Here is a 15,909-nt window from a genome sequence, read left to right on the forward strand (position 1 = left end):
TATCTATCTATCTATCTATCTATCTATCTATCTATCTATCTATCTATCTAGTTACTTATCTATCTATCTATCTATCTATCTATCTATCTATCTATCTATCTATCTATCTATCTATCTATCTATCTATCTAGTTACTTATCTATCTATCTATCTATCTATCTATCTATCTATCTATCTATCTATCTATCTATCCATCCATCCATCCATCCATCCATCCATCCATCCATCCATCCATCCATCCATCCATCCATCCATCCATCCATCCATCCATCCATCCATCCATCCATCCATCCATCCATCTAGTTACTTATCAATCAAAATTTTAGCTTATAACGCCTCCCCTGCATTTCCCCTCACATCATATTTTGTGTTCTCATTGGCTGTTCGACATAGCACATAGCGAAAATCAGGGCAAAAATCGTGTAGTGTGAACTAGGCAGAACTTGTATGAAATCACTTTGTTCATTAGATTTATTTTATATATTTATTTTTTATATTTATTTTTTTTTACCAACTGATTTATCACATTTAATTAAACGATACTTTTCTTACATAAATCAGTCTACTATTTTATGAGGTCATAACCTAATTCTTATGTAATGCATTTATAGCTATAATTTTATAATTGTTATTTCCTTCAGTCACCACAGCAGATCTGGTTTGCATACCAGACTTGACACGTTTTTTCCGCCAGATGCCCTTCCTGATGCAACCCTTTTAGTTTTTCTGGATTTTCCCCATTCATCTCCCAATCTAGTCAATTCCTGATTGTGAATCCGTTGCCACTTGTCACCTTTAATCTGCTCAAGAAGAGCCGAATCACCACATGTCCCCTCCAAAAGCCTTACAGAAGCAACCCTCTTGTCGACAGAGACACAGCAGCTGTGTGACCCCTTAACCTGGGTGTCATGAGTTACCCAACACTGTGTGAACTCCGGAGTAGCTGAGACACCCCCTGATAAAATTGTATGGTACCAAAACCCCTTACTGTATGTGGATGACTTTCCATTTTATACACCATCAACATTCAAGAAGCATTGCACATCTGGTGACAGCCCAGTGATTCACTCAAGTACACATGCTGTTTCAACAGGACAAGGTCACATTTTACAAAGATAAATAGGCAAAATATTTTTTTACACATACAGTGTATCACAAAAGTGAGTACACCCCTCACATTTCTGCAGATATTTAAGTATATCTTTTCATGGGACAACACTGACAAAATGACACTTTGACACAATGAAAAGTAGTCTGTGTGCAGCTTATATAACAGTGTAAATTTATTCTTCCCTCAAAATAACTCAAAATACAGCCATTAATGTCTAAACCATCGGCAACAAAAGTGAGTACACCCCTAAGAGACTACACCCCTAAATGTCCAAATTGAGCACTGCTTGTCATTTTCCCTCCAAAATGTCATGTGATTTGTTAGTGTTACTAGGTCTCAGGTGTGCATAGGGAGCAGGTGTGTTCAATTTAGTAGTACAGCTCTCACACTCTCTCATACTGGTCACTGAAAGTTCCAACATGGCACCTCATGGCAAAGAACTCTCTGAGGATCTTAAAAGACGAATTGTTGCGCTACATGAAGATGGCCAAGGCTACAAGAAGATTGCCAACACCCTGAAACTGAGCTGCAGCACAGTGGCCAAGATCATCCAGCGTTTTAAAAGAGCAGGGTCCACTCAGAACAGACCTCGTGTTGGTCGTCCAAAGAAGCTGAGTGCACGTGCTCAGCGTCACATCCAGCTGCTGTCTTTGAAAGACAGGCGCAGGAGTGCTGTCAGCATTGCTGCAGAGATTGAAAAGGTGGGGGGTCAGCCTGTCAGTGCTCAGACCATACGCCGCACACTACATCAAATTGGTCTGCATGGCTGTCACCCCAGAAGGAAGCCTCTTCTGAAGTCTCTACACAAGAAAGCTCGCAAACAGTTTGCTGAAGACATGTCAACAAAGGACATGGATTACTGGAACCATGTCCTATGGTCTGATGAGACCAAGATTAATTTGTTTGGTTCAGATGGTCTCAAGCATGTGTGGCGGCAATCAGGTGAGGAGTACAAAGATAAGTGTGTCATGCCTACAGTCAAGCATGGTGGTGGGAATGCCATGGTCTGGGGCTGCATGAGTGCAGCAGGTGTTGGGGAGTTACATTTCATTGAGGGACACATGAACTCCAATATGTACTGTGAAATACTGAGAAGAGCATGATCCCCTCCCTCCGGAAACTGGGTCGCAGGGCAGTGTTCCAGCATGATAATGACCCCAAACACACCTCTAAGACGACCACTGCTTTATTGAAGAGGCTGAGGGTAAAGGTGATGGACTGGCCAAGCATGTTTCCAGACCTAAACCCAATAGAACATCTTTGGGGCATCCTCAAGCGGAAGGTGGAGGAACGCAAAGTCTCGAATATCCGCCGGCTCCGTGATGTCGTCATGGAGGAGTGGAAAAGCATTCCAGTGGCAACCTGTGAAGCTCTGGTAAACTCCATGCCCAGGAGAGTTAAGGCAGTTCTGGGAAATAATGGTGGCCACACAAAATATTGACACTTCAGGAACTTTCACTAAGGGGTGTACTCACTTTTGTTGCCGGTGGTTTAGACATTAATGGCTGTATATTGAGTTATTTTGAGAGAAGAATAAATTTACACTGTTATATAAGCTGCACACAGACTACTTTTCATTGTGTCAAAGTGTCATTTTGTCAGTGTTGTCCCATGAAAAGATATACTTAAATATCTGCAAAAATGTGAGAGGTGTACTCACTTTTGTGATACACTGTACATATTAAAACATGACATTCAGAGCCCTACAGGATGAATTAATTTATCTGTATATTTTAGTTTAATTTTCACCTGGCATACATAAACTTGACAGTATTTGTATTAGACTATATTATGTATATTCAATTACTCTTTGAGCTATTAACTATATATTTAATGACATTTTTTACATTTACAAAGGTTGTGTAACAAATATTCTAACTTACATTTTTACTAAATGAATTTATATATTAAAATACAACTTGTTACACTTAAATAAAGTATAAAGTACACTTGAATAAAGTAAGTTAAAAATGTAAAATTCTACTGTAAGCCCCCCCACTTCCCCTTTTAGTTTTTGCACTGCCCCAGTCTGGCAATATACCACATCTGGCAACTTCTGTAAGCTGCAAAACACACACATCATCCTTGTGTAAAGCTGCCAGCTGAGTTTGTACAACAGCCGGTGGTCAACTCTTAAAGAGTGTGTCAGCAGATCTGGAGGACCATTCTATGCTCTATGTATTCTTCCACTACTCTACCACACTTTGATGGTTGCCATTGCAGTAAAGGAGGTTTATTTTTAAAGTCTTTCTTCCCTTAGATACAACAGTTAGGTGCAAATTGTGTTTGTTGAGGGACTAGTCCGATTCAAACTTAAGGCTTGGGTCTTACATTTACATCATTTAGCAGACGCTTTTATCCAAAGCGACTTACACAATGAGCAATTGAGGGTTAAGGGCCTTGCTCAGGGACCCAACAGTGGCAACTTGTTGGTGGCGGGGCTTGAACCGGCAACCTTCTGTTTACTAGTCCAGTACCTTAACCACTAAGGTATCACTGGCAGGGTCTTGGCTGTAATAGGCTAGCATAGTACACTGCTGAACCTCACAAACACCTTGGGTAATTGTAGTTTTAGATTTTGTCTCATACAAGTTGGAAAACAGCAAATCAGCAGTTTCAAAGGTGCAAAGTAAAATTTTAGCTTTACAGGTTGGTGACTTTTCCCCATAGCATCATAACATGCTAGGATAAGAGCCGGCTCATCACACACACCCCTCAGAAATGTGTCCAATCTGTGGCTTCCCACACAGAGCCTTTTTGCATATGAAGAGCCACAACAGGCTCCATGTGACTCACCAACTACTCTGGCATGTGTCTGGAGCAGTCCCGGAGATTGCATATTGCAGCGGCAGTCCAACCTTCCCTACCTTAAACCTGGCCAATCATGTTTGTATGGATGCCATGTTTGCGATGGTGTGCTAGCACCCGAGAGTCAACTGGTATAACAACTCTGTTTCGTCAAAAATCATGTTAATGGCCAGGCACACGTGCATCATTTACTCCTGGAGGAGAGGCACTAGGATGCACTGTAGGCTGATCCACCTTGCAGCATACAAACGTTGAACGACCTGCTGGTAATGTCCTGGTTCATGTTTCAGCAGGTCTTGGCTCATGATTCAGCACATACATGTATACAACATACAACATGATACAACATGACAGTAGAAATAAAAACAGGACAGTCAGGCTTTTTTTCTCTCTCAGGTTTATGATAGACTTTGTTTAATCTCAGTGTTTAAGTAATTGTGTTTAACTATTCAGATTCAAAACGTAAAACACCAGAATTTAAAAGTAAGTAGTTAATATATGAAATGCTGTAATTTCTTCCAGGTTTGATTAAATAATTATCACTTATATTTATTTTCCTCAATCACTTTATCCTGGTCAGGGTTGAAGCAGGTCTGGTTCAACTGGGAAACACCAGAATACCCTTTTGCCAAAACCCCTCCTCCACCCCACCTCTCAGCCATAGCCAATCAGCTGCCCAGCTGGCTGACAGCACTGCTGAGATTTAAACCTGGATATTACCTTCAGAGCTGTTTCACAACAAACACTGTGATTAGTAAATGTGATTTAGAAATTTAAGAATTGCAAATGCTTTAAAATTTTAAGAAAAAAAACATAAACATACGTGGTTTTCTGTGTACAACAGCTTCTAACACCACAGGATGCAAAAAACTAAATCATTGATCAAATAAACACATTAACATTGTAAAAACTAATAGGATTGTTTTATTAATGCATTGATTAATTTTCTCAGAACACTTTATCCTGGTAAGTGGTTGGCATGGATCCACTCTGAACAGGGTGCCAGTGCATCACAGGCAACTCACACTGAGCCTTATGCCTAGTTCACACTACGATTTTTGCCCTGATTTTCACTCGGCGACTGGTCGGCACTAGATTTGCCGGCTCGGGAGCAACTCCGATCGAAACTCGGCTCGCAATCACTATGTGTGAACTAAACAACTCGATCCGAGCTGAAGAGAGATATATAGCATGTCAAATATCTGGATCTGAGTCGCCCAACTGGCAGTGAGAACGCAAGATACGGTGTAAGGGGAAACGCAGGGGAAGAGTTGTAAAAAGCTGGTACAGGGGCATAATATAGTTTATATCAGAATACAACAGCACACACAAGTTTAACAGTATTTCTGACCTTATCGTTCTCTACAAAACATAACACCAACATTGCACAGCAAAAAAATATTTATTAACCTCCAACTCACTATAGAACAATCCCTACTGTTCACGTAGCCAAATCCACTCATTCATTCATTTATTTATTTTCTCTCCTTGATTTTACGCTGCACATCAGCGCACAAACTTTGATTGCTACTTGTTGACGTGCATTTTTGGACGTGGTATCATTAAACCTTCTGTCACTTCTTGCGTTTGTTTTCATGACAAAACGTAGTTTGGGAGACCAGAGAAGCTCGCCGGCGATTCCAGTTGGTGATAGATGGTGTAGTGTGAAACCCCCTATCGCTGATCGGTCGTGTCGTGTGAAAGCCACACCAACTTGAAAGACTCCCGATTACAGGAGATCCAGTTGTGTAGTGTGAACTGCACTGCAACCTGACAACTTGGAAAGGCGTGTAGTGTGAACTTGGCATTACTGACCTAAAAGCAGTTTAATTAAATAGAAACATGTAGTTTTTGCTTATCAGGTCGAGGATGTAAAAACTTTATTTGGTCTTATGAATGTCTTTTCTTTAGTGCAGTAATTGGAAATCAGGTGTCATTAGTTATCGTGATGAGGGGCCACACTGTTATAAATGAGCTGTTGGTGTGTCTGTGACTTTGCGTCCTGTTCCGGCAATGGGTCGACCTCTTTCCTCCCACAAAGTGACTCCGTCACATGCACAGATCTTTTTGGGGTTCTGAAAGAGCCCTGCTGAACGAGCAATGATTCCACATGCCAACCTGAGAAGAGAGAATCACCAGCTAGTTAAAGCTAAGAGCTTAGGAAACAGCATAGTCTCTTTATTCCTGCTTGTTTTAAACCTGTAGTGCTTCATCATTGGTGTTTCACAATATATAACAACTGCCCTGCAGACTACCAGGAACCAATGTGTATTAATCTGATATATGATGGTGGAAAGCACTGTGGCATTACAGGTAATGTAATTGTCAGTGCATTAGCCAGCACACCTCTTTCTCGTCAAGCAGTGATCCCAGACTGTGAAGTTCGCTCTGGTTTTTGATGACAGACTTCACAGGTCAGTATGCTGTGGTTTCTGTCAACCACACGCTGGGCAAGCAGAATGCACCAGATGTATCATGATGTCCCCGTTTCCTAAAGTGAGACTCCCCAGTAAAACCACAGAGAGATTGGTAGGTGGTCCATATTGCAGCATCCAGCTGTCATTACCACGCTACCCCTTTTTATCCCCTATTCTCCGTAGCAGGTAGTGGATATTTTGTTAGATTATTTATTTGTCACTGTATTTATCAATTGGGTATTTGATATACTCCCTATTTGGGGCTGTCTAGCCAAAGTATTGTTGTACCTTGGATTGAGAATCTGTATAGGGGTTCCTTCCTGTAGACGAGTCCTTCCTCTTACAAAAATTTAACAGAATTTTATAAAACCCTGAAATTTCTAAGTTCGGTTTATGATCCCTAAAAATATCTAATCTATCAAGGACTCATCTATGAATAGAACACCTTTATTGTTATATATACATATACAGGTGTACAGTACAATGAAATTCTTTTTTGCTTCCAAACAAGCTGGGGTCAGACCACAGGTTATGGCACCTCTGGAGCAGACAGGGTTAGGGGCATGGCTTAAGGGCCCATGGCTGGGATTCAAACCCACAATGTTCAGCTTGGTGGTCCAAAGTTCTACCTACTAGGCTACCACTGTCCTACCACTGTGCTGGTGTTTTTTTTATAAAGACTTTATTAAAGAGCTTAGTCTGAAGTCATAACAACCAAATTTGCTTTAGAGGTGTGCCCTGGTATTTCTGATATAACTGATTGTTTGTTGGCTCTTACCTCTCCCCTGAGTTTCCTGTTTGTCTGGACAGCGTGTGATTTCCTCTTCCCAGGTCATCTTCTCCAGCATCGACCACCAGTGATCGGCCAATCACATCCCACACCTGTCCAAGCAGACAAACTATGAAGTAGACACTGAGAGTTCTTTTATGGTATAAACTGTAGCATTTGTGTTTAACCACAATGACGTACTTTTAGTTGAGAGTCTTCCAGTCTGAATGTTGCTCTGCCGTCTGATCCTGCCAGGATGTTTCCCAAATCACCAACATGCTGCATGACAGAAAAGAACCCATAAATACTGATAAAAACCTCAAAGCAGTGAGTTATAACAGCCGTCTCGCAACACATACAGGAGCAACCTGGACTTTTTTTACTTAAAGGCCAATTTTTCATATTTGTGTATTTATATTATCCTTTATTTTTATTTATTTTTTCCTTTATCACCCAGTTCAGTTTCTCCCCCTCTGACACATGAGCAGCCCTTTGGCCCTTGTACAAGCGGCTCTTATCTTTACGCTTGCGCAAGAAATGACTGTGTTGTTGCTGCCTTCCAACAACATTCCACAGCTTTGAAGAAATTATTATTAAATAATGTTATTCACATCACCTGTCAGCAATGTTTTGGCTGACCTTGCTTAGATTGCTCTTAAATATGTTTCACAAATCTATCCTACGTACTCAGGTGATACGGCGGTATATTACATCAATCCACTACCACTAGGACCCAGAATTTGGCATCTACATACAGACTTGGATTGGCTATGTCTGAAAAAAATTATGGATGGATGAGGCTGGATTGGCGTCCTGTCAAGGGTGTGTTACTGCATTGCCTCCATTAATTCCAGGGAAGCCAAACCCACCATCACCCCGACCGAGGTAAAGCGGTGGTAAAACATGAAAATGAAATGGAAAAAAATTTCATTAGTGCACCGATTAGTGCACTTATTGAATTTTTTTTTAACAAAACGTGTCACAATCACTGCTACATTTTCTTGTACTAGTTTCTATTAGAAATGCTACAGTTTCTATAAGTATTGAAAAATGTACCCTCTCTGTGTCCTGCGGTCCTCCATGCTGCTTTCCATACGGGTTATAGTGTTCCCCACAGCTGTGGGTGGAAAAGCAAGAAAAAGACAGACAGACACAAAGAAAGAGAGAAGGTGTCTGATTAACCAGTCATTTGCATACCTTAATAAATATCAAGTTATAACAATTTTATCACAAATAGAATTCTAATTAATAATGAAAATCCATCTATGAATCTCATTATGTTTTTTTGTCAAAACGTGTGTTCATGCTAAAAGTCACTGTAAAAATAAAATTTTAATTTATCTTCTAATTGATTTGTCACAATTTTAAAACCTTGAAGCAGGGTTATTACAATTTTTTACATTTACGCCTAATGTCCCCTCCAATTTAGTTGTATTCAATTACCCAACTGCATTTCGCTTCCTTTTCTGCGTTTGGATACTTCACATTTATCTGAGGGGGCTTGCAATAGTCAGGGTTCTCCTCCTGTTTAGGTATGTTTCAGCATTCATGATGCCTTTACGGATGTGCAAACTACCCATACCATGATCACTAACTCTCCCTCATACAATGACAGACCCTGGTTTTAATACTTATTTGGTAACAATCAGGGTGGTTCTTCTTCTTTGGCTCAGTGAATGCAACATCCATTATTTCCATAAGCAAATGTTGACACATCAGACCTCGATACATGTTTCCACTGTGCATATCCCCATTTCAAGTGAGCTCCAGTCCAGGGGAATGAGCTCCATTTCTAGACTTGTTGGCATATTGCTTCTGCTGTGCATAGTACAGTATTAACAAGTCTATGTGGTGCTATCCATTACACAAGGTGGATTAAAGGTGGATTGGGTGTTTCCTAGCTTTTGCCCAGTGAATTGTACCCACAGCGACCCTAATTCGGATAAATCAGGGCCCAATTTTAGTGTGGACTGGCTGCTATAAAGTGCTCCTAGGTGTGTGTGAGTGAGAGAATTGTGTGGTATCCTGCAATGAATCTGCATTCTATTCTGAGTCTATTCCTGCCTTGCACAGTGTTTCCAGGTCCACAACGCCCGTTAGGATGAGTTGGTTACTAATGTTAAATAAATGAATGCTTTTCACATTTTAATTCTCATTCTAGAGTAAAATGGGGTTGGTGTACCTCATGCAGTCCTGGGTAAGGTCGCCGAGTTCATGCACATGCAGCCCATGAGCGCCAGGCTCTAAGCCATCAATCGTACCATCGATCAAACAGCGATCCTCGGAAAGCTGCAGGAAACGTACTACACCCTGAACCAACCCCGTCCCAGCAAGCATGGCCACGGCTGTGCCTAGATCTGAAACAAACACACACATACGCACACACACTATTAACATCATTAAATATTGCAGCAAAAACAGTGCAAAATGTTTCTTGTTGTGGAAAATGTTGTGGAAGGTCACATCAGGGGACTGAAGAGGGCTCGCTTAACAATAGCTATCTCTAAGTCACGTACTATAACATAGTCTTGTTGAAACCAGCCACCATTTTCTCAACAACATTTGGCATATAGGGTAACACAATAAAAATGTGGCTGCATCTATCTACATCTATGGAATTTAAAAGATGCTCTCATCCAAAGCAACCTACAAATGTGATTGTATACGATCCGAACAACTGAGGGTTAGGCCCAAAAGTGGCAATAGTGCAGATGCGCGGCTGCTAGTCCAGTACCTTAACCTCTGAGCTAGTACCACCCCCGCCACACACACACAAAAAACATAATGTACATTTAGCAGCAACAACTGCAACCAAACACTTTGGATAGCTGAAGATCCCATTTTCACATTGCTGTGAAGGAATTTTGACCAACTTCACTGCTTTAACCACATTGGAGGTGGCGGCATTGACTGTATATTAAAGATTGTGTCATAGCAGCTCATTGGGATTTAAGTCTGGACTTTTACAGGACACTCCAAAACTGTTCCTTTTGAGCCATAATTGAATTGCACGGGGCGAACACACACACATTCGTACCTAGAGCAATTTTAGTGTCTCTAATTAACCTGACTGTATGTCTTCGGACTGTGGGAGGAAATCGGAGCACCCGGAAAAACCCACACAGACACGAAGAGAACATGCAAACTCCACACAGAACGGACCTGGGCTTCTCCAGCTGGGAATCGAACCCAGGACCTTCCTGCTGTGCGGCAACAGTGCTACCCACCGTGCTGCCCTTAACTGTGAACAATAAAATGTCAATTATAAAACGGATAGTTCCGGTCCTAAAATCTGATTGGCTGAGCCGCGTTCGAAGCCTTTGTAAAATCCCCGATATACGCACACCTATGACCACCTCACATCATTCCATATTAATACGCCACTGAAAAGAAAAAGTACAAACTTGGTTGAACACTATTTTAAGTCATGAACTTACTATACATGGAAATGTCCAGATTAATATAAACAGTAATCCTAATCATTAAGCGGGTGTTTCGTCCAAGAAATAGTGTAATAGTGTTCGTGGAGGAATGTTTATTGCGAATGTTATGTTCGCCCTCATGTTGCCTAGCAACACTGTTAACGAACTACCTGATTTCGCAGAAAAATGCTTTTTGTAAGTGTTTTTGTAAATAAAAACATTTATAAATTGAACCAATGATAGCTTAGTGGTTAAGGTACTGGACTAGAAAACAGAAGGTTGCCGGTTCAAGCCCCGCCACCACCAAGTTGCCACTGTTGGGTCCCTGAGCAAGGCCCTTAACCCTCAATTGCTCATCGTGTTCAGCTCATTGTGTAAGTCGCTTTGGATAAAAGCATCTGCTAAATGCTGAAAATGTAAATGTAAATGTAAACATTGTTGTATTTTATTATATTTTATGCTGACCGCCGTTTTATAAAAGCAAGAAGCCACTCGAGACTGTGCATTACTGCTATGATTTTATCACGGGGAAAGACGTTTTAGACATCCTTCCCCGTGATAAAATCTCAGTAATGCACGGTCTCTCGTGGCTTATTGCTTTATTTAAGACCAAATTCAACATCGACAATCAGTTTTTGCTATTGCAAATGACAAACAATGTCAAAGAATTTTAAAACAACATTCGAACAACAAGTTATGGGCAAAGGTACAGAGTTTTTTTTTTGACGCACAGTGTGTATATAAATATCCACAGAGTGATGGGTCTTATAAACATAAGTAAATAGGTAGATGCTATATTTCTAAGTAGCGCCTGGTAACAGTCACTAAAGTGAAATTGAAAATGTGCATGTAAACATGTATATGCCATAGTCTGCATTATGATCACTTAATTTCTGCTGTTACCAGATTAATATACTGACCAGACTCGGATCCTCCAATCCCCTTCAGTACAGCTCTCCTGCCTGTGCTTTCAATCAGACTCTGAATCTCTAGAGAGGATAGTGAGGTCTCAACCAAAACTTTCTCCTCAGCCAGTTCAACCTGCACTGACTGTACTCCTGTAAACAAAAACATTTATAAATGATTATTCATATAAAAACTAATCACAATGGGGGCTTGAGTGGCACAGTGGTAAATCAGGCTAGCCACCACTGCTGAGACTTTGAGTTTGAATGTTGGCTCTGCTATCGATCGGCCGGGTGCCTACACAGACACGAGGAGGCAGAAAAAAGAGATTCCTCATTACTGCTGCAATTGCGGCCTCTGCTTGGCACCTGTACAGACTGCATTACTGTCTGTAGGCGATACTGATCTTTTTGTCAGGACAGGTAAAAAGAAGCGGTTGGCTACAACACACGTGTTGGACAGGGCGTGTGTACAGGCCTCCTCTGTCAGGGTAGAGGTCTGAAGCACTAAAGGAGATGCAACTAGGTAAGTGGATAAGAATAGATTGGGGGGGAAAATGCAAAATGCAGAAATAGAATTAAAAAAATAATCACAATCATAATTACTATTTATAACTCCAGTTCAAGCCATCAGATACTTACACCGATCAGCCAAAACATTAAAACCAACTTGTTTCCTTGTTCACTTACCATATATAAGCACTTTGTAGTTCTACAATTACTGACTGTAGTCCATCTGTTTCTCTGCATGCTTTGTTAGCCCCCTTTCATGCTGTTCTTCAATGGTCAGGACTCTCCCAGGACCACTACAGAGCAGGTATTATTTGGGTGGTGGATCATTTTCAGCACTGCAGTGACACTGACATGGTGGTGGTGTGTTAGTGTGTGTTGTGCTGGTATGAGTGGATCAGACACAGCAGAGCTGCTGGAGTTTTTACACACCTCACAGTCACTGCTGGACTGAGAATAGTCCACCAACCAAAATACTCAGCCAACAGCGCCTCGTAGGCAGCGTCCTGTGACCACTGATGAAAGTCTAGAAGATGACCAAATCAAACAGCAGCACTAGGTGAGCAATCGTCTCTGACTTTACATTTACAAGGTGAACCTACTAGGTAGGAGTGTCTAATAGACTCATACCAGCACAACGCACACTAACACACCACCACCATGTCATTGTTACTGGAGGGCTGAGAATGACCCACCACCTAAACAATACCTGATTTGTGGGGGTCCTGACCATTGAAGAACAGGGTGATAGCAGGCTAAAAAAGGTATGTAGAGAAACAGATGGACTACAGTCAGTAATTGTAGAACTACAAAGTGCTTCTATATGGTAAGTGGAGCTGATAAAATGGACAGTGAGTGTAGAAACAAGGGGGTGGTTTTGATGTTATGGCTGATCAGTGTATTTAGATAATGCACTTAAGAGCACACGCAAAGAATAATTGTTTTTACATATGCATATGAGATTAGGTTGTATATTAATAAGCACTTAACTAGTTGGGTAACTTACCAGGTTGTGTTTTCAGGGCATTTTTAACTGCAGTAACACAACTCTCACAGGTCATCTGTACTGCAAACTCCAACTGTCAAACATAATAATAACTATTACTATCTCTCATATAACATCACTTCATTTCGATTAAAAACATTCATATCTAGGGTGGAGTGATAATTTAATATAAGAATATTGTATTGAATATTGTGGTTTTACGTGCACAATGCTAATAAAATGTATTACTATGTATTTACAATTTATTAAAGGTCACAGTGTCATTTATTTGGACCCATTTAAACATGTTATACGTGGAAACCATGTTATATAAGTACCGTTAGCATCTCCTATGATAATATAACTTTTATTAATAAGAATAAAACATTATTATATAACACAGAGCGTCTCACACTCGTCTGAATGCTGAACTTATAAACTCACTGTAGCAGCTCGTTTACTCTCCATGTTTTTACTTCGAACATACAAACTGAACTAAAACACGAACATGTCAAAGTACACGAACCTTCAGCATTTCATAATAAGAGTCTCACTGCACCAAATTAAAAGCCGAAATATTATAATTATTACCTCACCAAAACCTGTCACAAGATTTGCACAAGCCAACTACAGGGGTTGGACAATGAAACTGAAACACCTGGTTTTAGACCACAATAATTTATTAGTATGGTGTAGGGCCTCCTTTTGCGGCCAATACAGCGTCAATTTGTCTTGGAAATGACATATACAAGTCCTGCACAGTGGTCAGAGGGATTTTAAGCCATTCTTCTTGCAGGATAGTGGCCAGATCACTACGTGATGCTGGTGGAGGAAAACGTTTCCTGACTCGCTTCTCCAAAACACCCCAAAGTGGCTCAATAATATTTAGATCTGGTGACTGTGCAGGCCATGGGAGATGTTCAACTTCACTTTCATGTTCATCAAACCAATCTTTCACCAGTCTTGCTGTGTGTATTTGTGCATTGTCATCCTGATACACGGCACCGCCTTTAGGATACAATGTTTGAACCATTGGATGCACATGGTCCTCCAGAATGGTTCGGTAGTCCTTGGAAGTGACGCGCCCATCTAGCACAAGTATTGGGCCAAGGGAATGCCATGATATGGCAGCCCAAACCATCACTGATCCACCCCCATGCTTCACTCTGGGCATGCAACAGTCTGGGTGGTACGCTTCTTTGGGGCTTCTCCACACCGTAACTCTCCCGGATGTGGGGAAAACAGTAAAGGTGGACTCATCAGAGAACAATACATGTTTCACATTGTCCACAGCCCAAGATTTGCGCTCCTTGCACCATTGAAACCGACGTTTGGCATTGGCACGAGTGACCAAAGGTTTGGCTATAGCAGCCCGGCCGTGTATATTGACCCTGTGGAGCTCCCGACGGACAGTTCTGGTGGAAACAGGAGAGTTGAGGTGCACATTTAATTCTGCCGTGATTTGGGCAGCCGTGGTTTTATGTTTTTTTGGATACAATCCGGGTTAGCACCCGAACATCCCTTTCAGACAGCTTCCTCTTGCGTCCACAGTTAATCCTGTTGGATGTGGTTTGTCCTTCTTGGTGGTATGCTGACATTACCCTGGATACCGTGGCTCTTGATACATCACAAAGACTTGCTGTCTTGGTCACAGATGCGCCAGCAAGACGTGCACCAACAACTTGTCCTCTTTTGAACTCTGGTATGTCACCCATAATGTTGTGTGCATTGCAATATTTTGAGCAAAACTGTGCTCTTACCCTGCTAATTGAACCTTCACACTCTGCTCTTACTGGTGCAATGTGCAATTAATGAAGATTGGCCACCAGACTGGTCCAATTTAGCCATGAAACCTCCCACACTAAAATGACAGGTGTTTCAGTTTCATTGTCCAACCCCTGTATATTTGTATTTATATTTATTTTTAATTGTAATGTCTTTATGTAGCACCACTAATATAAACATAAGCAGTAATTGTGTAAGAAGTTTAATATATAAATAACAATAATAATAATAATTTATATTATTATCATCACTATCATTATCATTGTTATTTATATTAATGATAACAATAATAATAATAATAGCCTCTCAGGTGGCACAGCGGTAAAGTATGCTAGCGCACCAGAGTTGGGGTTTCGAATACATCGTATCGAATCTCTGCTCTGCCTTTCCGACTGTGCTGGGCGGCAGCATGAACAACGATTGGCTGTTGTTCAGGGTTAGAGGGTAAGAAAGTCGGATCATAGGTCCTCATAACTGGTTCGACTGCGGCCCCTGCTGACTGACTGATGCCGCCTGCACAGGGCTGAGGAATAATGCTGATGGGGGTGTGGCGCTCCATACACGGTGCCCGTCAAGTGTATGAACTCGACTCGTGCAGGTGAACAATACAGTCTGTACTGACTGTACGTGCCGCAGTTGAGACACCTCAGTCAGTGGTGAAGTGAATTACAGTGTTTGTGAATTAAAAAAAAAAAAAAAAAAAAAAAAAAAAAAAAAACATAATAATAATTATAATAAAAACAACAATGGGGGTTTGGATGCCCAAAGCCCTGCAATGGATTGGCACATTGTCCAGAGTATAGCTTACTTCTGCTCTGTGTTTTCTGGTAAAACTGGACCAGAATAAGCAGGTTGATGAAAAGTAAATTAAATAATAATAATAATAATAATAACATACTGTACGTTTTTGATCAGTTTTATACACTGATTAGCCATAACATTAAAACCTCCTCATTGTTTCTACACTCACTGTCCATTTTATCAGCTCCACTTACCATATAGAAGCACTTGTAGTTCTACAATCACTGACTGTTGTCCATCTGTTTTTCTACATACTTTTTTTAACCTGCTTTCACCCTGTTCTTCAATGGTCAGGACCCCCACAGGACCACCACAGAGCAGGTATTATTTAGGTGGTGGATCATTCTCAGCACTGCAGTGACACTGACATGGTGGTGGTATGTTAGTGTGTGTTGC

At 41.0% G+C, this 15,909-nt stretch overlaps 1 protein-coding gene across 1 annotated transcript; it reads right to left on the minus strand.

Moving 5' to 3' along the window:
• Window positions 1–4,820: 4,820 nt before the first annotated feature.
• LOC134312428 (copper chaperone for superoxide dismutase) lies at window positions 4,821–13,404 on the minus strand. Its single transcript, XM_062994369.1, has 8 exons — window positions 13,372–13,404; window positions 12,949–13,021; window positions 11,448–11,585; window positions 9,288–9,462; window positions 8,162–8,222; window positions 7,307–7,384; window positions 7,115–7,218; window positions 4,821–6,037 (listed from the first exon to the last, which is right to left on the minus strand). The coding sequence occupies exons 1-8, from the start codon at window positions 13,393–13,395 to the stop codon at window positions 5,884–5,886; spliced, it is 807 nt and encodes a 268-aa protein (XP_062850439.1). The 5' UTR covers window positions 13,396–13,404; the 3' UTR covers window positions 4,821–5,883.
• Window positions 13,405–15,909: the final 2,505 nt, after the last annotated feature.

Source organism: Trichomycterus rosablanca, chromosome 4 (assembly GCF_030014385.1).
Source record: "Trichomycterus rosablanca isolate fTriRos1 chromosome 4, fTriRos1.hap1, whole genome shotgun sequence".
Lineage (NCBI taxonomy): Eukaryota > Metazoa > Chordata > Actinopteri > Siluriformes > Trichomycteridae > Trichomycterus > Trichomycterus rosablanca.

Bases quoted from the DNA above. Each gene is read 5' to 3' on its own strand.
- LOC134312428 (XM_062994369.1), bottom strand. From the start codon at position 13,395: ATGGAGAGTAAACGAGCTGCTACA. The intron at 11,586-12,948 runs GTAAGTTACCCA...TTTTGTTTACAG, and splicing joins TGCCCTGAAAACACAACCTG to GAGTACAGTCAGTGCAGGTT. The intron at 6,038-7,114 runs GTAAGAGCCAAC...CTCTCTTCTCAG, and splicing joins ACAGGAAACTCAGGGGAGAG to GTTGGCATGTGGAATCATTG.